Here is a 24,172-nt window from a genome sequence, read left to right on the forward strand (position 1 = left end):
TTTCTGTAAGATTTTGATATTTGTGAAAATGTTTCGAATATTTTATTTCCAAAAATGTGGAAAAAAAAATAGTGCTGATAATATTGTCGCTTTGTGATTTGAAAAGTTTTTTATATAAATTCTGCGTCCACAATGCTCACTAATCATTTTTTACTCAGGCAAATAACGGAAAATGGGAGTTGAAAAGAAAAAATGAAAAAAATGAATCTCTTTGCCAATGATAAACCTTTTATACAGTGAATAAAATAAACAATTCAGGCTTGTGTTCTTAAAAGGGAGTCTGCTTCATTTGGGGTATTGGGGTCTTGGACTCTGGGTGGATTCACGCTAGTAGAACGGGACTTAACAGGCAATTTACCTGCCCAAATAGGCCTTAGTTCTTTTCTTTTAACAGCAACGACTAATGTGCTTAAAAGACAACATGGCGTTAAATACAACAATGCTGGCTGCCCCATCATTGTCAAATACATTCCAACAAAAGTTAAAACAAGTCCAGTAGCATAACCGATTATAGCAGCAATATAATAAGCATGCCTCCGTACAGTATTACTGATTCTTAAGTCCCAGACGGCACAAAACCCAACGTGAAGACCCGGTAATATGACATCACCATAACCAAGTAATGAATAAGGCGGTGGGCCGCATTTTGAATATGGTGATTTACGAAATCTAGGCATCTTAAATAACATGGGTAATTCTTCACTAGATGAGCCCCCTCCCCCAGTGGCGATATTAACCATAATGCTCTCTTTGTTCTTTGTGAATAATGGAGTTATGAAAACATAAAACACATCATAAATAAAAAATAAAATCAACAAAATTGTGCTGATTTTATAACTGGGAAGTCGAATTTGTTTAATCATATGAATACAGAATGTGAATCCTAAGATGTCCTGTAAAATCCATGCATATGGTTCCTTTCTTTCAACAGCCCAAAAAATGGCAAAAGCAGCACATGCTAAAAACAGACAAATACTAAGAATTGGCGGCCGTGAGTTAAAAACTGGGATTTTATTCTCACAAATTCTATGCCTTGTAAAACACGAAGATTTCCCGAAAATATTATCTAAAAAGTCATAAGTTGAAAAACATGAAGCAAGACAGAAAATACCTATTATAACATAAACCATATATTTATAAAAGAAATACATAAGTAATATCATTACAGAACACATTCCAAAAAATATTATAGCATGTATAACAGTAAAACTCATTTCATCGTCCTTGCTGGTGTCCTGCGCTGGCCCTCCCTCACGCAACGCCTTCCGAGCAGCCTTCACTTGAGAATCGTAAAAAGATGCTTGCAAATAGGCTCCGAGAGAGCAAGTAAATACAGCTAATAACCACATTATAACAGAATTAGGATCCCAATATGCAGTTTCGGGTGCGTATAATTTTATGAACACATTTTCAATTCCGACGTCGGTAATCATATTGTCAAATTGTAAATACGAGTCATTAGAAATCAGAGAGACAGTAATGTGAATTTGATTGTATTCAGAATCATTCGCAGCTGGGCTTATTATAGGATCATCACTGACCACCAAAACACCCACTCCATTTGCATTTTGTACATTCACAGCTCTTGCTGCAAAAGTACAATTCTTATGTCTTTTCATAATGACGATTTTCCCTTCGTAAAGTTTCGGATCCTGTGGTGCTTCACACCCAGGATCTGGGTAAATATCAACAACAGGTGTTCCTTTTGTATTATTGTCAATTTCTTTAGGATAGGGGGCAAAACTTGGGTTATATTCAGAGCATACTTCCAGTGTATATTGGTTGACAGTGTTTGAAATATTTACAAATCCAGTGTCTGCCTTTACTATGGTTATTAACAAAACGCTGCATATCACAGAAAAATACATTTTTCTATGATGCTAAAATCTGAAAATATAATTGAAGTCTGGAAGTGTTATATATTGACCAAATAGTTTAGTACCATTGCAACACCTGTCTTACTCCTTCAGTTTTTTTAATATTACCAGGCCTTAGTATATTTGAACATTTAAATATCTCAATATCAGAATCTCCTATGATCGAGTGATTAGGTATATAAACCAATATTAATATATCATATCCCTGTATCCTGAATATCAGTTTCTGTATATTTCATATGGCTATGAATCGAAAGTAGCCAATTCTCATATCGAAATTCACATGGCGTCAAAGGTTGAAAGATTTCAAAGACTACAATGTCTACAAGTACAACACAATCTTAACATTCGTGCTGCTCTACTCTGACAGACTGATACTCCAAATATAAAACTGAAAGATGGCCTGATAAAAACATACAAACTTGCAGAGAAAGCTGTAGAGGTACCGTACCCGCACAGTCGCATAGCTACTGTTTTTAGTGCTTAAACTGACTAAAAGACTAAGTAAAAGGTATGGTATAATTTCGCTAAAACCTGGTGACAGGGTGAAGATTTCAATCATTTTCAAAGGATCAAATTGCAAACGTTTTCTGCTGACAAAGTGCCAGTCTGTGCCTGTCTCCCCGAACCACAAAACTTGAAAAGAATAGAAAATATTGACAGACAAACTTCTCTGTGATGTTAGCGCCTAGCTGAAAAGTTGGTCAAAACTGGAAAGGCATAGCGAAGTTTTTATTTGAACAATTGCGACAGTTTGTTGACACCAATGAAAACAAAAATAGCTAAAGGGACTTCTGTAATAACAAAAATGGCCTGCGGTTATACAGTAACGACACCTGGCGGTGAAAATAATTGTGCACTGGAGCGTGCTATAAAGCTAATTTGCCAAGTCCACGTGTGACATCACAATTAATTTCATTTGGAACAAAACTCGAGTGTCCATCGAAAATTCACCCCAGTTCGATTTTGCCGTCTGGGCGGCGACTTCTTCCACCAAAGTGCCGGCGTTTCAAATCATTCATTTGCATGTAATAACCAGTTAAATCTGCATTCAGCGAAGGATGATCAACTTCTGCAATGTATATTTAGTTCTATTATTAGCATTTCTAACTGAATCGATGATGGCCGGCGAAAATGGACAGGCCCTGGAAAATCATTCCACAGGAGGCTGTGAAGACAAAAATTGGGCACTTGTTCCTTATGAATTGACACACATTCAGCTCTTTCCATCTTTTAAGGAGAAAACTAGGAAATTCAATTTCAAAGGTATTGAGGACGAAATCACCATTTATCAGGACTGGGATGAGAAAGGTGTTGCAGCCGTTGTTTGGGAAGCAGTAAGTACCATTGCTGGTTTACCATAAGTTTTTAAAATGAAATTGCTCATATTCAAGCATTCAGTCATGTCACTGTAGTTAACCTTAATGTTTTGTCTGTGAAATATACTTGGCGGTGTGGCGCATAGTACTAAGCGTTTGAGCACTTGTTATTATTCTGGGTGGGCTCGCAGGTTCCTCTTGCTGCCTTGCTCTGTATTAAATATCTAAATTCTATTCTATCTTGTCAGAACCATATATCAGTATATATTATGCATTGCCAAGTTAGTGCACTTACTGATATAGTTACATTTTGCAATCTGAACGTCAATGGGTTTTACCAATCAGGCAAAATTTTAAACTGAACTAAATAAATAGTGCCAAACTCATAATTTTTCTCTAAGCTTGGAACTACCTACCTAATTTATTACACCCCAAATAGGGTTGTGGGAATGGGGTTTAAGTATTTAACTTCCAATGCTAATATAGATAAACTCAATGCTCTTAATCACTAGGTCGCTGCACCTAGCGAACTACTGTATAAAAAGTCATAACATAGTGGTCTTTCTTTATTTGCAGGCCATTGAACTTTCCAATTACATCATAAAAAGCGAAGAAATGAAAGGGAAAACTGTTCTGGAACTTGGAGCTGGAACTGGACTAGTTGGAATAGTTTGCAGTAAACTTGGTGCTAAAGTAACTGTAACCGACTTGAAAGAAGCACTGCCGTTTTTATCAAAAAATATTGATAAAAACTTTCAAAATGATGACAAAATGGCTCCAAAAGTGCAAGAACTAAAATGGGGAGATAATTTGAATTTAAATAATCCTAAGGATTATGACATCATTATTGGTGCTGATGTCATTTACATTGAAGATACTTTTGGAGATTTATTGGATACTATTTGTTATCTATCAGGGGTTAAAGGTTATGAATCTAGTTTGTATAGCAATGGAAATATAGCGCAAAATAAAAAACCGACTACTCTTTTATCTGCTAAAATGAGATATACAAGAGAAGCGAAGTTTATCAATAAATTAAAAAAGTTTTTTAATGTTGAAAAGGTGTTCAGTAATTCTGACACAAACATTGATATTTATAAAGCTTTGCCTTCATGATGATTTAATATGTTTGAATTTTGTCTTTCTTGCTGCTATTATAGCCCATTCTTGGCACCAACAAATCATATTTATATTTTAACTGCTTTGATGCAACCATGATTGATTGATATGACCCATCCATCCCTGCGCTGGCAGATAGGCAAGAAGCTATGGTTCACTATAACATTGTCATATTTTAATCAAGGCTTATTCATTCGAAGTCTTATTATTCCTTAATTTTATCTATCCTTCTGATGCGTTTTTATTAACAATTTAAATGTGTAATTATTAAAACTTAGTTCTACCAAGAATAATTTTTTAATCCATATGCATGAACTCAAAATCAATTTGCCACTTGCTTTATTTTATTATTATTATTATTTTACATTTTCAATTTATCAGCAATATGATAACAAAGGCAGTTTTGCAATGTGCAAAAGGCCTAATATTTAGAAATATACTCGCCAGTCAAAAATATTATTTTGCAACTCAAACATGGAATATCGATGAAAAATATTTGAAAATTCATCCAGCTGTAAAAGATGCTCTTTCTTCAAAAAAGCCAGTTGTTGCTTTAGAAAGCACAATAATCACACATGGAATGCCATATCCTGATAACTATGAGTGAGTCTTTTTTTATGATGCCACAGTAACACCCAAAGTAGCTTATGTCACATTTTTCAGAAATAAACTTGTTCATCTTCCATCATTATGGACCAGAGACCATCATGTGGTCTGGATATTGAATCTATGCCTGTTTTAGTTTTGATTTTATATGGGGGCCTTATGTCCATTTTAGGGTTTGGCTATACGGATCTTAAAATTTCAAAAATATGTTTTTTTAAAACCTTAAAATGTCACCATAAGCTAATTTGGTTATACTGAAACGTTATACTAATTTATTTAAACAAAAACAAAAAGTTATCATCAAGAAGTTTGGGAGAAGCAACTATTGCAAAATGGTATTTGAAAAATGATAATCTGAATATGTTTTTTGATCATATCAGTGTTTTTATTAAACTATTGAACTATATTTTAATGGTTTCTTGTAACTTTGGATGTACCGGTAGGTTATGTTGTAAAAATTGTAAAAATTCTGGTCTTAGCCCATAGCTCAACACCTATTACTAATTGTGTATAGCTTAGCCCTCGTCTGGAACAAAGATAATATGGCGTAAACACCTCGTCCACCACCTTAATAACCAGGGTACATTTGGTAAGGCAGTGTCAAACTACAAAAGATTCTGGCCTTTATGCAGTAAGTGGCTGCCTCTTGTACAGAGACTTATTCAGAAAGTGTGTAAAAAGCCTCAAAGGCGCTAGAGAAGCTAACACTACATTTTTATGTTTAGAACTGCACTGGAAGTTGAGGAGATTGTCAAATCAAAGTCTGTTACACCAGCTACTATTGCTATCATTGATGGACAAATTCACATTGGTATTGTTGGCTTTGATTCCATTTTTAAATTAGTACTTTTGATTTTAAATTAGCAATGGTTAAATGTTTGGATCTTTCCATTTAAGATGAGCTCGACATTTGGAGAATTGTGCTAAGCATTATGAACACATTTTCCATCGCATCTCTGGTTGCTCTGTGTAAGTGGGGATAATTATGTGCAAGAGAATTGCTGAACTCCTCGCCATTGTAGGTTCATGTGACTACTGGTTGGTTATGGGTTATGGCTTTCCCCTCCACCAAGTTCATGTATATATATATTCCTATTTTAAATCTCTCCATTCTTCCTTCATTATGCCTAAAAACTCTGGTTTCACGTTATTTATTCAATCTTTAGGTATGAATATTGTGTGCATAAATATGTATTTCAGTAATACTAAATATCTGAACAATACCATTAAAACTATGTCGAATACAAAGTAATATTTTTTTTTCTTTTCAAAAACGAAATTTCTCTTCGCTTTGAGAACGCTACTCTAAACGCAAGTCCTGTCCTCTAGTATCCACGCAGGTTTATTAATTAGTTCTCATTCACAATTTTTCTTATTCAAGGCTTAACAAAAGACAATCTACATACTCTTGCTACTTCTCCTTCAAGTATTAAAATATCAAGAAGAGGTGTGCCAGCATCAATTGCTTTCAAACAAACAGGAGGGACAACAGTGTCAGCTACCATGATGCTTGCTCATAGGTGAGTCGTCTGATCCATTGTTATGTCCACTAGGGGGAAGCACCAGCAACAACAGCAGTAGCAGGTACGAGAGTATCACACACTAGCGACCCAAAAACGCCCCATAGTGGAACCAAGTTGCTGTGTCAGGGATTACCCCTCCCTTATCGGGTTTAACCGGAATAAATAGACACAAACTCACATCTTTGAATAGGCCATTGAAACAGCACCACATCAAGGGAGAAGTGAATAAACGTCCAAACCCCTCGCCCCGAGGTGTGGTCCGGAGTGCTCAGTTAATGTTGAGGAGTCCATAACCAACTCTCTTACACATAATTTTCAACAACACTATAAGAACCTATGGAACCATACTTGTAATTGTAATCAACTGATGCACTTACCTGTAATACATCCTATTTTCATACTTGCTTTCTAGATGTAACATCCCTATCTTTGTAACTGGAGGGATAGGTGGAGTTCATAGAGATGGAGAGAACACACTTGATATAAGTTCGGATTTAACAGAACTAGGCCGAACCCCAGTTACTGTTATAAGTGCTGGTGTTAAGTCTATCTTGGATATTCAGAGGACCTTGGAATTTTTAGTAAGTTAGTTTTTTCTGGTACTCGTATAGTATATGTACCATGTTAGGGTTAGGCAATAATTTTATTTCAATTCTCCTCATTTTAGTTCCATTATGAGTTCGGGGACTGTCTGTGTTAGCCAAGTGAATATACCATAGGTTTCAGTCCCTTTACACAACTTAATGTAAAGTAGGCGAACAAAATTAGTTACCTCCATATTGATACACGTATTTCTGGAGCACCTTCTTCTCAGCACTTCTGTAGTTGTATTGTCTTATAGTTGTATTATTGAGAAATTACCTATTCTTCCCTAACTGACTGATCTGAAAATAGACTAATCAAATGCTAATTTCTGATAATTTTCAAATTTTTGCAACAAAAATTTTCCATTTTCGAAATGTTTTTGAATTTTTTTTATATTGCAATAAATAGTCTGGTACAGATTATTGTTAATTCTTTGTCATGATTCTATGCTGCTTGTTAATCATGTGCTTGAAAAACGAAACAAAAGTGGTATTTTTTTTTTGTAGGAAACTCAAGGAGTCACTGTTGCCACATTTGGCCAAAACAATGATTTTCCAGCTTTTTTCACACAAAAATCTGGCCACAAATCGCAATTCAATGTCAAAAACGCTTCGAAAGCAGCACAATTGATCAAATCTTCTCAAGACTTAGAGATGGATAGTGGATGCCTTATTGCTGTGCCTCTTCCTGATGAATTTGCAACCTCTGGAGAAAGAATTGAAAATGCCATCAAGACTGCTTTAGCAGAGGCAGAGTAGGTGGATGATTGTTACTTATCGATCTTAAGATTGTTACTTATCGATCTTCGGTTTCCAACCGATATTCTCGTTTTGAATTTAAGTGAAATATTTGTTATTTAGTAATGAGTACAGTGTTCACTATTAGCGCACTTTTTTGCGAAAATTGCGAAGCACTTTCGCAACTTTTTTTAGGGACTGCGAAATAGCACTTTTTTCCGATTTTGAAGAGAAATAGCACTTTTTTCCGATTTTGAATGGGATAAAAATTCAAAGTTAACAAATATTTTCGAGTATTAAGTTGACAAATAAGTAACATACTAGTACTTTTGTAACTCAATTCTGCATATCATAACGATATTTACCGGAATTCTAACCTATGAGATGCAGACATAGGAGATAAAGCTTTTGCATTAACGGCAAAATTCTTGTTTGTAATATGATTATTATACAAGCACACCGATTTCGCTTCTCCCGCAAAAAACGCTCTCGGGTGATTGAAACCAGATGTTGGAATAATACGCAGTGCGTTTCTTTGAAGAGAGTGGTCATGTGACTATCAATGATATCAATGTATTCAAAATGACTATAAAAGTGTTATGTGTTATAGTCACTTTGGATGAATTGTGACCAAACTGCACGATTTTCAAATCAGACGAAACCTTTAGCAGCATGTCACAGATTTGCAAAATCACCAAATTCACAAAATACCATTAAGTGCCATTTTATTGTAATCACAATGTTGAAAGGAGTGGCATTTTCCGTAATTTTGCGATATTTACACAACTATTTCTCATTGATATGCGAGGACGTGTGGGCAAAATTCAATATTTTTTTGAATCGAATATTTTTAAGGAGTACCGAATAAACGTGGTGGAAACATTAAAAAATCGGCAACAAAGCCTTTTTACTGGTTAATTCCGTTGTAATCGCTAATTGTTCTTGTCACCGATCGTTTTGGCGGCGATATCCAGGTTTTGGGTAATCTATATTCCCGCCCTCTCTTTTTTACAAATATGAATTCTTGTGGGTCGGCGGACATCGAAGTTTTATATTTCAGGTTTACCCGTTCGTTCACATCGGCAACAGCTGTTGAAGACATTGAGGACTCAAATTAACATTTGCGTTGGCTCTAATATTACCTATCAAGATTTGTAAATTTACCGTCCCAATTTTATGCGAATGGTAATATTATTGTCCATACCGTGATGCAGATATTTATTAAGACGATAATTAACTTTCCCATGTATTTCTATGGTGATAAACTCCGCAAATCTGAAATTGTGCCAATCCTGAATGTTGATTTAAAATAGTGATTGAATAATTCGGCAATAAAGGCATTTCTGCGTGGTCATAAGACGAGATGACGTTAATGAACAGCACTTCTTTTACAGGATGTTTTACGTATGCGACTTAATGCTAAAAAGATTGGGCTGGAGTGCTTTTTTTTCGAGTGCTCGAGTGCCTAATAGAGGTCAGGCGCTAATTGTAACTAATTCCCTCAAGTTTCAACGTGTTTTCAACAAAACAATACCCCGGCGATAATTATAGCTAAAATGTTACCCAACAATTCACAATTTTATTTATGGAATTTGCAAATTCACCAGTTTCTTGACGATTTTGATATTGTCACGCCCTACTTATTAGCGCAAAAAATACTCCCCTTCTTCCGCGGCGGTTTGACGGGTTCTTTGTTCCATTCTTCAGAAAGTTCTGACAGGGGGGATATAGAATACTGAATCCGGAGGGTTGAATCCCTGTCCGCTTACTGGTGATTTTCCGTTTTGAAATGCGTGAAACATTCTCTATTTTAAATTAAATGACGTTTCGCGGGCTAGAGTTCTCCCCGAAAATGATGTGTTCCAGACGTTAGTTAGACGATAGATAAAACATTAGATTAATAATTTTCGTGACGCCCCGTTTTCGAAAATACAAAGTTATATCGCAAAAAATGGGTTATGATACATTTGGAATGAAACATTATTTATGGTTAATTCAGATCATATTTTACTCTTCATGACACCCGGTATCCGAAAATACAGTTGTATCTCGAAAAATGTGTTTTGTTACATTTAAAATAAAACATTTTTGCGATTAATTTAGATCATATTTTACTTTTCAGGACACCCGTTTCCGAAAATACAAGGTTATATCGCGAAAATGTGTTTTGTTACATTTAAAATAAAACATTTTTGCGATTAATTTAGATCAAATTTTACCTTTCACGGCAACCCGTTTCCGGAAATACAAAGTTATATCACAAAAAAATGCGTTTTGTGACATTTATTTTGCATTCCCAATAAAATACATATTTTCCCTAATTAAGGTCGTCGATGAATCTGTTCCTGTCGTTCAAGCTCGACACACGTTTGGACGAGTGTGGGGCGGTTTTTTGGTCGACGATAAATTAAAAAGTTGCCACACGTTATCTGTATAACGATAATAACTGAAAATTAAGATTTTATAATAGAAGTGAATTTGTCTCAAGATGGTATTTTACGATTCCTGCCAACAGAAAATAAACACGCTGACAGGCTTGGTTATAATTGATATTCGTTTAATTTATTTTACACTATTAATAAACGCGCCACACCAATTGCGACCATATAAATTGCAGTCGCATCGGTATGGACTGTATGTTTTTGGCGCTCTCACATTAATAATAATTTTCAACAAAACAATACCCCGACGGTCATTAAAGCTGATTTCGTTACCGAATAATTCACAATTTTATTTGCGGAATTTGCAATTTCAAGATCTCACTTGACGATTTTGATGATGTCATGCCCTAATTATTACTGCTTAAATGCCTCAAAATACAACAAATGTAATCATTTTCGACGATAACAGGCGCAACAATTCGTAAACGAGCTGTTATAACGAAATTCGCGATTGATTTTACCTCTCTCTTGTTTACAATTTGAACATCCCGCCGGCCACGTATGGTCGAATAAAATGTTCACATATTCGAAACATGACTTGGCCAAGGATTGAAGGAATCACTAAAGAGCTAATAGAAAGTACATACGCGAGGGTATGATATTAATATCGAGAATATTTGTGAGCATATCACAGGACGGAAATATTTTGCACCCGGCTGTTTGTTGGCAGAACAACGATACGCTAAAGTTAATTGATCGAATACAGGGAAGTATTTATTTATCATCTCACTTGCGAACATCGAGGTTTTGGCGGAATTGTACGATCATGTTGTCTTTCTTAAATAATAACTTTTTCAATAAATGTTCATTTTACTTTTGCGTCTTTATTATATGTCGGGTTTTCATTTATTTTAAATTCAAAATTGTCCGAAATACTCCAACAGGTGTATAAGTACAATAATAATAGTACTTACCAAAGTACTTACCAGGGAAGTTTAATACACACGATGTGTAAAGGGCGTCGTAACTCCCGTTTATTAATTATAAATTTTTTTTCATTCTGCTTAAAAAACAACGGCAGTCATCATACGTAACTCTCGCGACCAAATCTTTTTTGTTTTGTATGGCATCGTCTTGGCGACAAATTTATTGCTGACTAAATTTTAATTGTGTTTTGGGATAAGTTATTTTCTGTTTGTTGGTTTCTAAACTTTACAAACTTGGGTAGCAATTACTATTAATGTGAGATTTGTGCATATGAACGATTGAATATCGCGACTGGATGTCCGATACGTGAGAATGCGTAATTCTCTTTCAACATTAATTTTCAGGATATCAGCGTTCATGTGGTCGAATGAAAATTATTTATCAAATGGATTGGTATTTCGAGACACTCTCAAAATCATTTGGGATCCACTATCATATCATTCGTTTATTTTATATTCATGTTTTTCTCAAGAATCACCCTCCTTATATTTAGTGTACCTTCGCAAAAGAAAACTCTTTGGTGTCATCGTTCCTATTAGTGTAATTGAAATATATGGAAACCTCGCAAGTGGCGTTGTGATGCGAATATTTGATACTAGGTCAGCAGCATTACAAAGTGCTATTTATGAATGCTGAAAGTACATGACATTACTGAACATTTTGCCAATATATGAAGTTTTCTGCCCGATTTAAACTAACTCGCACACAAACCAAGGCATGTCGATATTTAAAAATTACTTGTCTTTGGGTAAGCTCTGAAATAGTATAATATAAATGTAAATGAGAAATTAGGTCAGGCTAGCTCACGAAACTGGAGGATTTTCAAAGTGATCTTGTGTAATATTTCGGAGAAAAAGGTTTGAAAAGAAAGTAGGTCAACCTATCTCATAAAACAGGGGAGTATCCTGCGTAATATTTCGGAGGAAACGTAGGTTAACTTATCTTTTTAAACAGCTGGTGGCGACTTTCAAAGTGGTTCAAAATCACAAATTAATAATTATCAGATTAGGTTTAGGGATAAATCGAAAAGTTGAATTTCCAGCGCACCTAACCCTAATTAGTTGATTGCTATTTATATTTGGGGGGGGGGGGGGTATTCTGCACGGGATTTGTACAAGCGATCCACCCTGTAACTAATATGGTTTCCAGCCTGCCTCGTGTCTGTTAGATGGAAGGAGTAACAAATGTGAAAGTCTTTGCTGTTTACGCGAGTAAGCAACTGACACCTTATTGCATGAAAGTTTTGTCCCGGCAGGTGTTAGCAGATGTCATTTCGTTGCCGATGAATTCGCTTGTTTTAATTAAACATGAATTCGCTTAAAGGGAACTCGGTTAACGAAAAGGCTTCTCTTTAATTCATGATATTAACCGGAGGAGCGCTTTTTTGAGTATCTATGCCGTTTTAAATGGGTTATATGAAAGGCTAGGGCACCTAACTTGTTAAAATCGGCAAAAGCACTTTCGCACTTTTTTTTTCGACTGCGAAGCACTTTCGCACTCATAATTTGCTTGGAGTTAACACTGAATGAGTATGTAACGTATATCCTGGCATATGAACCAAGTTTAAAACTCAAAAAAAAAAGTAGCCTAAGAGTTGGCTTATACGCGCATAACTCTGATCGGACTAAAAATTCAGCTTATACGGGCATAACTCTGATTGCACTCAAACGGAATGACGTGATGCTAACCTTATTCCAACAGCTACAACTCGAACCAACTTCTAACGATAAGAGCGTATGATTTGTAGGGTCGACTTATATCCAAATTTTTATGAATTCAATGTTTTAAAGAAATTTTTAGGAGGTCGGCTCTGATGCGATGTAGGCATATGCGAGGATATACAGTCTTATGTTCAGTAGCCTATTTAAATACCTTAAGTTCAATTTAGAATACACAGTATACGGTATGTTTAATTTTATAACGCTCAACTATTTTGTTGTTTTTATAAGGCACTTACATTCTTTTCTATTAGTGAAGTACTGTTCATATAGCCATTGTGCATGTTTGTATTCTATTGTAATATCTCTTCAAAATACTGCTATTTCAGCATGATTAGCTTATCTCTCGATAAAAGATATTGCTGTCTCTTTATGAGTCAATATCACTTTTGGCTCAAAACGATAATGTTTTACGCTGTGATACTTTCCACATCCAATTACTATTGAGTAACACTTCAATACAAATATAAAATAAATAACAAAATTTAGGTTTTTGTTGAAAACACAAGTGGCCCAAGAGAATTTTCCGATGACCCATTTTAGGGTTCCCAACCCATAGGTTTGGGAACACTGCTCTAAGGCACGCACCACTAATTGAGTGGATAGGATAGGATTTACATATTTATCCTGGGGGAGAGGAAAGCCGATAGACGGCTTATCCATAGGGCGAACCACGGCCTCTCGTCCGGTTACCATTCCAAGTCGGGTATGGGATTAGTTGTATTGTTTGTTTTCGGAAGCATGGACTTGGTGGTGGAGGAAGCCGTAACCGACCAGCAGTTACGTGAACCACCCAACGACGGCGAGGAGTCCAGCAATACTCTCGCAAATAACCATCCCTGCGTGGGATTCGAACCTGCGAACCCACGCAGAGTAATTAGAGGTGCGGTGGCGAGCGTATTTCTAACGCTTAGCCCGTTGAGCATTCTTCCATAAAAAGGCTTACAATATTTGTTACAGATCTTCGTCAATAAAAGGGCCGGATGTTACTCCATACATCTTGAAAAGAGTGAATGAGATCACAGGAGGAGAATCTTTGAAAGCCAGTATCCTTTTAAGTGAACAATCAAAAATTATTGTAGATGAGATTTGGGTAGAAATTTTCAAACAATTGATGCACAAAGATTAATTTGATTTGAATAAATAATACAAACGTATCATTCCAAAATAGTCTGCAACTAGGCAATTTATGCATCCATTTGGTTATAAAAGAACCTAAGTCTCTTTGAAGTTTTGCGTAACCTTCTATCGAGATTCCCGGGTGACACAGCAGGTATAATTGTTGGAATGTCTAACTGTTGAACAAAATTTTTGTGCCTGCTAGAGAGCCTATGTTAAATAAAGGTGCGGCCCACTGTTTCACCCAACTATTTCTATCTGGCCCCTGGTCTAACACAATGCCATCCTATTATTACTAACGTGTAATTCTAACTTAACTCATCATAGTTGCAGCAGCTCTTTGCTCTTTAGTAATTATCTGTCACTTTGCTCATAGATCAATCTGCTTTATGCCTGACTGAGATTGTGTGTCTCAGTAGATCATGACACCTCAATTTTCCAGTCTTCATTTATTTCTGTGAGAATGATCAGTCTTCTTTATTTCTGAGTCATGCGTGTTTCGATCAAATTTTATAGTTACATGTGCACATGTTCGCTAAACGCCATAGGTACTCCTAGTTGGCGTGGCACAAACATTTTCGCATATATCATTTCTAATCCCCACCTGACTACGTCACCCAAAGATAACGTCACAGTGACGACATAAGACCCGTCAAAGTATACGGATTATAGTTTAGAATGTGCAGAGGATCATAACGATCCCGATATGAGGGAGATCGCTGGCGTTAGTGAGGTTGTTATCGTCGGTGAAGATGTCATTTTGGGCGATCTTAGCTTTTCTTTGGCAAGCTCTATGATGTGATTGTGACGTTGCAGTGAAGTAATTTTTGGAAGGCGTAGACAGGGGGGGTTAGGAATGACATATGCAAAAATGTTTGTGCCACGCCAACTAGAAATACTTACAGCATTTAGTGAACATGCGCTGTTACATGTATATCAATTTATGAAAATGTAGGTAACCGTTTAATGCATCATTAGGTTTAAATCTGCTTTCCTTAATTCCACACCATAACTTAAGACGTGGCTTTAATCAAGCACAATGCTTCAGTGGGTGCTGATATCGCAGTGGAGTTGGCAAAGTGTTTTTCTAATTCTGAAGAGATTGGTGTTGCGACTCCTGTTGAGGAAATACAAGAGAGACCTGTAAGTGTGTAATAAAATCAATGGAGTGTAACGGTTTAGAATAATTTGGTCTGGATTCTAAAGTACCTGTGCTGGCAGTTCATGCTTTATCTATTTGTGTTGAAGAGTGTGTATTTTAATGCTTATTTGATGGTATCCTCACTGCTTGTTTCAAAATGTATAATCCACAATCTTCAATGATTAGCCAGTATGTATTCAAAGTGATGTTTCCAAGTAGCTAATTATAGAATATAAATTCATTCATATACTTAGCAATATCTTGAAATATATCCTTCCTGTATATTATTGCCTTATTGTAAATTTGTATTTTTTTCCCAGGTTGTCATTGGAGGAACTAACATTGATGTAATAGCAAAATGTACATCAGAAATATTGTATGATGGGCCATCTAATCCAGCTGATATAAGTTACACATTGGGAGGTGTTGCAAGGAATATTGCAGGTATTAATGTAGGTTTTTCTGAGTTGGGTTATAGGATAGAATTTTTTACTTACTTCCTGGAGAGTAAAGGCGGTAAGACAACTTATTCCTCTCGTCTGCTTGGCAGTTCATCTTGAGAATGGAAAAATAGTTGACCAAGAGTAAACCATAAATGATCGGCGATTAATAACATGGCCATCCCACTAATTTGAGGTGCCCAGCAATCCTACTTATCCCCTACAAAATTCTAATCTGCGAACTCCTTCAGGGAATCAGATTTACATTGGCGTGTTCATACCACCTCGCTTGATGCGCCACTTTTGCCTGTTAATTCTCTAGATTATAATATAAGTTTTTTGGTATATATTTTAAGTTTATTTATTTTATACAGTTTTTATTTCACACACATTGTATTCTTTTTCAGAGGGATTATGCAGATACAATGACAATCCAGTGTTCATTTCTGCCCTGGGTGACGATGGTCATGCTCAGATGGTTAGAATCGAAATGAAGGAATATATGGTAGGCAAAAGGTTTATTTTTAAAGTTTCGTTCCTCAATGACTGATGTCTTGTTCAATAATTTTATATTTTCATTATTTGACGCTTTGTACAAATGGTATCTAACAATATGTAAAGAGCGACCGTTATTTTAAAGTATCGTCATCTTTCTGGCGTGGAATTTGAACCCAAAAACGTGTGACCTGTGATGCCAACACAGTTAACGCTTTATTAACTGTTAGACCAGAGTTTTTCAAACTTTTTGAGCCACGAACCCCTATTTCTAAATCTTAGTTTTGACGGAACCCCATATTATGCCGTATCAATTTCTGTGCCTAACTAACGTAAAAGGATAATGTTTCATTTACAACGCGAACAACATTAAATGTGATTCACTGTACAATTAATCAATTCTTGGAGCAATTTGTGATGAGCAAACTCGTAGGTCCGACTTTACGGCAAGTCTCGGCCTGTGTTTTGTCATTGTATCGGTAAGAGCTGATAATGCTGACTGCTCAACCAAACCACATTTGGAAAAACTGAAATAAAAATAATAAAATAAAAATTGGACAATAACGCTCAACCAAAAAGATGCAATGGCTTGTTGTAGAAAATCAAATATTAAAGATAGATCCGATGCTTTTCGGGGCTCCCGAAGTATGCGAACCAAGATGGCGGACATCGGAACGTAACATGGGTAACAGGTTAGGGTTAGGCGATAATTTTTTTCCAATTTTCCTTATTTTAGTCCTATTATCAGTTCGAAGACTAGCCAAGAGCCTCTCGTAGTATTTATACCTAAAATTATGGCCTAACCCTAACCTAGTACACATATTACATTCCGATGTCCGCCATCTTGGTTTGCATACTTCGGGAGCCCCTGCTTTTCATATCCTTGCGGACTCCCCGTGCAGTCATCATGGATTCGCGGATCCCAGTTTGGGAAACCATGGTTAGACCAGCGCTCCACCTTAACAATGTTTGTTTATTCTTGATGAAGAGCCAAAATATAGTGGAAAAAAATGAGGCCAAATCGTATTCGAATTCATCCTAAATTATATTCAAATATAATCCTAAATATTTCCAATAATATAACCAATAAATATGGTTTCGATGTGAAATATTCAACTAAATTTTTTTTAGAAATTCAACTCTTTTGCCTTAACACTCCCGAGTTACACTGCAATCTAAACCTCTAGTCTAAATACCATAATATCAGGTACATATACGACAGGAGTCAATTGGCTTGTCTCCGAACTTGTAATAGAACTAAAATAAGGAAAATTAGAATAAAATTATGCCCCAACCTGGTACACATACTACGTTCCGTTGTCCGCCATCTTGGTTCACATACTTCGGGAGTATCATAAATTCACATACAAACACCCAAAACAATTTTAGCATGGGTAGGCATGTGAGCTATACGCAATGAAATGGGATCATAGGATATGAACTATTGTTGCTACAAAGTACAAACCATTCACTCAACATACAAAAAAGTTATCGAAGTTTATATACATTGCACTCAATTAACCCCATTATGCCCAATATACCAATTTAACTTACTTTTTTTAACAGCAATTTATATCTGAACAAATTTCAAATCAACCTTCTCATTTTTCTTTTTTCATCCCAGGATTTGTCTTTTATAGAAAAGATTCAAGAATATAATTCAGGTTTATACAATGCTGTGTTTGATGTGAATGGCTCTCTCAAGGTTGGCATAGAATCAATGAAAGTACATGAAATGTAAGTCAATTAGCAAACTACTGAATTATGGTTGCAAAGTGGTTTTTCAAAGTACTCAGTTGTATAGTATTTTGCTCAGTATTTAGAGCTCTTAGTATATGTAGGTGCAAATCAGCAAGACCATGAATGTTATGCGTGGCACAGTAAAAAATGGGTCTCACTCAAAATTACAAAATTTTAAAAAGGAAACACAAACTCTGGGAATTTAAAAAATATATAAAATTAACATCAATTTTCCAGGATTTTAAAATATTGATGGCGGTGAGCCCAGTTGTTAAGAGATAGTTGTTTAACATCAACAATAACAACATGAATAACAATAAAAATTTAGCAAGGCTGTCTGGTGTTCATTTCTGGTGTCATTTTGCAAAATACTGAACTATGGTTGATGAATAACGAAAAAATTTTAGCAAATCTGTTTTCGATTGGCGAGCAGATGCCAAGGCTCTTTTAAGATCTTTTAATTGTTGACTTTTCCAAAGTCAATACTTGTCTCTTTCTATTCCAGGATAAACATAGAAACCATAATGAAGAATGAAGATGTGATATCCCAGGCTCCTCTTGTATGTATTGATGCAAACCTGACTCCTGAGACTATTGCTTACATCTGTGATCTATGTGACAGGTTAGAAGAAATTTAAAATTCAATACAAAATATAAGTCTCAATTTCCATGCGGGATGGTTATGTGCGAAGTAATCGCATGAATTACGACTTCCTCCACCATCAAGTCCATGATTCCGAAAACAAATAAGTGGCTAACTAATCCCATACTCGACATGGACTGGTAATCGGACAAGAGGCCGTGGTTCGTTATTGGATTATGCTGTCTTATCGGCTTTCTTCTTTCCTGGGATAAATATGTAAATCCTAAATAGATGGGTATTACGAATGTCTCAATATTGAACATTTTTTTATTTTGCTATTACTGTTAATATTTATTTGAAATTGAAACTGCGTTAAAGTGTAAATCTCAGATTATGTAATTATTTTTCTATAGACATTCCTTTCTCATTATAACTAGTATACCGTACCCGTCCTCAGCATCTTGGTCTAAGTTTTCAATTTTTACTCGTTGAACCCCACTCGTTTTATTTTTTCTTCATATTTTTCACTCCGAACAAAGCTTTGCATAAGCAGCCAATGATACATAATGAGATAAGGATTTCTTGAAGGGCTGTAACTTTTCCGATTCAGCATTTGCCACATTTATCCTTGAAGACAATCTGACTGTGAAAGTGCATATTATATGCAGAGAAATACAGGATCACACCTTGGGTGAGGTGATGGGAATGGAAACCAAAGTCTTGTTTCAGCGCATTACTCAACTAGGATATCAGACCCATTGGCTTAGGCATTTCCATTTATAAGTTTATTTTGACTCCATAATCAGCATAAAAGACGATAAATTAATTGATAAAAAAATAAATAAATAAAACTGATTACAAAATCAGGAAAACGAACAAAACCTTAAATAAGGTTTAAAACGTAAGATGTTGTCAAAAGAAAGGTACATGCTCGCTCACCCATCAACTTATCGTCAGTTTTACTAAAAAATTTTAAAAGACTGTCCTGCTCCAAATTGGTGGCTTCAATAAAATTTTTTATCATCATTCAGGAGAGACTTGGATCTGTTTTTCGAGCCAACAGGATCATTAAAAGCAGGAAGGCCGTTTCTTGATAATTTATCTTGGAAAACCATCAAATATTTGACGCCAAATTTACAAGAATTCGAAGTGATTATGTCTGTTATTACTGGGAAAGTAAAGAAAATAAATCTGAACGGTAGTTATTTTTTCGTGATGGCAATTTTTTATGACGCTCATTCTAGAAGCAATGAGAGGTAACCATCTTTGGAGAGCGTGGAAACTTCCAGTTTAGGATTACTTACCCTATTTATTACATCACAGGGGTAAGGTGATGGCTTAGATTATCAATCCCAATTTTTATCCAGTCATTCCGACCTACCCTCAAGAATTGAGTTTCTGTGTATTTGAAAAGTACTAATTCTAGTTATCATAAGGTGACTTTCTCATCAGGGCCGTGAAGGCAGTTTGTATTAGTTTTCTATTTTGAATTCAGAACTGGATTCTGAGTCAAAATTTCTTTCCACTTGGAATGATTGAGGTAGGAATATATGATAAAAACAAAGAAGCATTCTTAACGACGGGCGTAGCCAAGGGGGGAGCTTGTAATGCTTTTTTGCCCGCTCTACCATGGCTACACCCTTGGTCAGAGTGTGAGGTTTCTCCTGACTCAGCATCCCTGGCCCTCACGATGTTCTAAAATTCAAACACTTTGGATTCTGTAATCTATTGTAATAAATCACTTAACGGTTTTACTTTTTCAGAAAATGGGAAATTTATTGATTCAACGTTACCAGCCATCTATGAAACTTGCCGACCGTTACTGGAACACGTTTACTGTTTAATCGTAACCTTAGCAGGCAAAGGTGTTGCCACATTTGTTCAGGTTAGAAATATTTTCTTGTATATGGTGTCGGATAGGAAGTGTGATTATGAATTACTTTTGAAGATTGTTTAATCAGTACGAAAAATTACTTTTCAAACTCCAGCCACAAATTTTAAAGGCTGGTTCGGAAGATCCTGTCTAATTTATTCCACTCTGAGGCACTATTAGAGCTAAGTCCAATACTCTAACTATAGTCCATTTTAAGATGAAAGTGACTTCTAGAACGCTTACTTTAGTTTCTTCCCTAACACTCGATTGTTGAATCTTCTTAATATCTGTATTCAAAATAGTTCCTCACCACTGAACAATTTTAATGAGTCAGTGCTCAACAAAGAGAGATTTTCAGTCCTTCCCCCACCAAATTTATTTCTATCTATGTGAGAATTGCTTTCTTGTGTGATTTATGCAGTATCTCAAACATGAATTCATTAAGAATTTTTGTGCGCAATACAACTGTGAACAAATGAGAACACAGTTCTACCTGCAAATCAAATAAATAATTAATATTTTTCAGTAAATCTTTTTTGGATCTCTTTAAAAAAACTTTCTAAGCAACTTTATGTCTATATATTTGAGTGTTATTCTTTCTTCAACTAAATTTTTTCGATAAACTTTGATAAAACCGTGTAACGAATAAATATGGCCCACCGAACTCAAGAGAAATAGTTTAATAACACGTTATGTTTTTTATTCTGAGTGCTGTAGTTACCGCCAATTGTTATGTCATCATCCTAGTTTGAGAATGTGTGTATTCATAACAAGTCAGTTCAGTATTTTAATTATACATAGCGGTATCATCCCCTTGCAGCTGCTATCCTCTCCTCTCCTGGCCTGTAAATATCCTTCAGCTTCTAATTTTGGCGTCAATCAACTCTGGTAGCCACTGATTTAAAGGTTCCTGTGCTTTCAAAAAACATAGAAGATGCTTACATAAAAGTAACTGTTAGAACTTTAGTTTGAATAGAACGGTGATATCACTCATAAAAATCCCTTTTTCACAGGATGACAGCAAGTCATCTGGAATCAAAGCAACACATTATCCATTGACCTCTATGCCGCAGTTTGAATGGATGTTTCAACCAATTGTCAATGTCAGTGGGTCAGGAGATGCATTTGCTGCTGCTTATATTCATGGACTTTTGCAAGGGAAAGAATTAGACACTTGTACAAAGATGGGTCTCGTTGCTGCGCAGTTTTCTTTGAGGTCCAATTCTGCAGTGCCATCGACTTTAAATACTGAAATCTTCGATGGGATAGAAAATGTGAAATGGGACACTCAGGAATTATGATTGTCAAAATTATTTCATTCGAATAAAGGTTGGGAGACTGCAACAGAAAGCTTCTGATAGACCACTGCAAGGGTGTAGCCAGGAATTTTCAAAGAAGGGTTTCTGAAATTTCTAATTGCCAAGTTAGACTGTGACAGTTAGCGGGTCGGAGGCCAGAAAACATGGGTTTTCAATAAGTCTTGATGATCTAAAAAGCAGATCAAGCTATGAAAAATTTATACGTTTAATACACAAAAAATGGGATATATAAGGTCAAAATGCTTATTCATTAATAAGATTCTGAATGTTTTTGTTATGAATAAAAGTCAATTTGAACTCCATGGCCCTGTGTGTCAGTAGCACTTTGAGCAGCTTTGGCGAAGTATACACGATTACACAAAGTATTGTAACAAATAACTGGCTAACTAATTTCATACCCAATATGGAATGGTAACCGGATGATTGTCCTGGTTCGCCACATGATTAAACCTCGGGATTTTAAATTTGTAAATTCTATCCCCATTGTATCTAATCTAATTAGTTTTCAACTATTTTCCAAACTGAATCGAATAAAGATTCAAAAGTAATTTTTAAAATCACTACAAGTGCCTGTATAATTGAATTTACTGTAAATTAATTTCCTAACACACTGTATATGAATTGTAGAATACTGTTAGTTACAATTTTCCATACTGTTTGCAATTTTTTTAATTCTCAAACAACTGCCATTTTAATGAAGAGTTTTCTTCAATTCTTTTTTTAATGTTCTGCTTCAGACTATTTGGTTCTTATTTGCAATCATGTTTAGCTAACTGCTGGTGCAATTTGCTTTCATTTTTCCTGTTTTCCAATTTGCTGAGTGCTGATGTTACTTTTCATTTTGTCTTGCTTTTATCTATTTCAGGCACTCCCGTAGTGTGTGTACCAGGTTAGGGTTAGGCCATTATTTTATTCCGATTTTTCCTTATTTTAGTTCTATTACGAGTTCGGGGACAGTCTGTGTTAGCCAAGTGAATATATCCCCTGTCCATAGTGTATGTCTGTCTGTCCTGTCCATGTAAAGTAGGCGAACAAAATTAGTTACCACCATATTGGTACATACACTTCTGGAGCGCCTTATTTCATATTCTGACTCTGGGTAAAAGTGATTTAGTTTTGATCAAAATTCATTCATGTTAGACCAATGGTTCTCAACCTTTTTTCTTTCGTGGACAATTTTATTGCAATAATAATTTTGTTGCCCATTAGCATGCATCTCTTTTACACTGTTTAATCATTATGCAGATACTGTTACATATTTAAGGCAAATAAACATACATACAAACATAGTTGGTCACATGGGGGACCTAAGCTGGTAACCAATATTTGTAAATTCTGGATTAAATCTGGAATATTTCTTTTCAGTCAATTTTTGAGAATACTATATTTTATCGCAATTCTCTGGGTAACAAAATAAGAATACATTCCTGATTTGGTACTCCAGAAGTATGTGCACCAAGATGGCAGACAACGGAATATAGTATGTGCACCAGGTTAGGGTTAGGCCATAATTTCAGGTACAAATACTACGGAAGTCACTTGGCTAGTCCCTGAACTCGTAATATAACTAATAGATTATGGCCTAACCTGGTACACATACTCCTTTATGGTGTCAGTCATCTTGGTGCACATACCTGTGGAGCAGTGTTCCCTCTACAGTGTGCGCGTGTGCGCGCGCACACAGCTTTCAGAGGCTGCGCACAAGCATAGATTTACTGCGCACAGACCTATTTTGATGTAATGTAACAATGTTCTCGGTTGGCAGGTTGACAAAGTTTGTTGTTGGCCCACCCATTACCCGGTTAGAACGCCAGAATTTCTTCATTGGTTTTTGCACAAATATTAGTCATTTCCAAAAAAGTGCGCACACACCAAAATTTCTGCGCACACATACTACAAAAAATTAGAGGGAACATTGCTGTGGAGTGCCTCTGACCAGGCCTCCTCAGTTGACCAGGTCTTTTCTCTCTGAACATGGCTCTTGACAAGTGTTATTACGTATTTACTGCATGTTACACCCAAGGTGTAAATGATTGGGTAGGAGATGCTGAAACGGGAAGATTCCTTCCGAATTATAGTAGCCAGTTATATATGTTGGGTATGAATGGAGGCATGTACAAAGTGGTTCTAGGAAAATTCACAGCAGAAAATTTTTCTGTAGGAGATCTCGCCACAGGAAATTTTGCCGCATAGGAAAAAACGATTTATTTAAAAAAAATTGTTATTTAAGAGCATACCTTAACCCAGGGGTGGGCAACATACGGCCCCGGCCCGCAACGAGATTTTGACCGGCCCGCTGACTGTGCATCAGTACATTATGATAAATTCATTATGTGTATTTTGGTCTCTATTGTTTTTGTAGTTTAAACTTTACTTTAAACGCGATTTATAATTTTCTTTCTTGCATTAGCGAATAAATATGTGGTTAAGATATTGAATACTATTCATGTTATAATTCGGCCCACCGAGAACTTCATTTTTCCACATCTGGCCCGCAGACTAGAGAAGTTGCCCACCCCGGCCCTAACCCTATAAACCTAACTGTTTTCATCACAAATACTTGTTTCACAACAAAATGCGAAACTTCCTGCAACGAGATTTTCTATGACG

The 24,172-nt window shown here is 35.9% G+C and overlaps 3 protein-coding genes across 3 annotated transcripts; 2 read left to right on the forward strand and 1 right to left on the reverse strand.

Annotated features, from left to right (window-relative positions):
* Positions 1 to 72: 72 nt before the first annotated feature.
* Positions 73 to 1,920, reverse strand: LOC120329519 (signal peptide peptidase-like 2B). Its single transcript, XM_039396164.2, has one exon. The coding sequence runs from the start codon at positions 1,866 to 1,868 to the stop codon at positions 255 to 257; it is 1,614 nt and encodes a 537-aa protein (XP_039252098.2). The 5' UTR covers positions 1,869 to 1,920; the 3' UTR covers positions 73 to 254.
* An 865-nt stretch (positions 1,921 to 2,785) lies between these two features.
* Positions 2,786 to 4,696, forward strand: LOC120329522 (protein N-lysine methyltransferase METTL21A-like). The gene is made up of 2 exons (XM_039396167.2): positions 2,786 to 3,214; positions 3,773 to 4,696. The coding sequence occupies exons 1-2, from the start codon at positions 2,939 to 2,941 to the stop codon at positions 4,310 to 4,312; spliced, it is 816 nt and encodes a 271-aa protein (XP_039252101.2). The 5' UTR covers positions 2,786 to 2,938; the 3' UTR covers positions 4,313 to 4,696.
* On the forward strand, positions 4,626 to 24,168 carry LOC120329521 (uncharacterized). The gene is made up of 14 exons (XM_039396165.2): positions 4,626 to 4,918; positions 5,647 to 5,732; positions 6,303 to 6,441; positions 6,857 to 7,025; positions 7,536 to 7,783; positions 13,813 to 13,898; positions 14,990 to 15,114; positions 15,433 to 15,556; positions 15,960 to 16,057; positions 17,672 to 17,784; positions 18,293 to 18,409; positions 19,402 to 19,568; positions 20,134 to 20,255; positions 21,257 to 24,168. The coding sequence occupies exons 1-14, from the start codon at positions 4,626 to 4,628 to the stop codon at positions 21,542 to 21,544; spliced, it is 2,175 nt and encodes a 724-aa protein (XP_039252099.2). The 3' UTR covers positions 21,545 to 24,168.
* Positions 24,169 to 24,172: the final 4 nt, after the last annotated feature.

The sequence above is a fragment of the Styela clava genome, chromosome 12, assembly GCF_964204865.1.
Source record: "Styela clava chromosome 12, kaStyClav1.hap1.2, whole genome shotgun sequence".
Taxonomy (NCBI): domain Eukaryota; kingdom Metazoa; phylum Chordata; class Ascidiacea; order Stolidobranchia; family Styelidae; genus Styela; species Styela clava.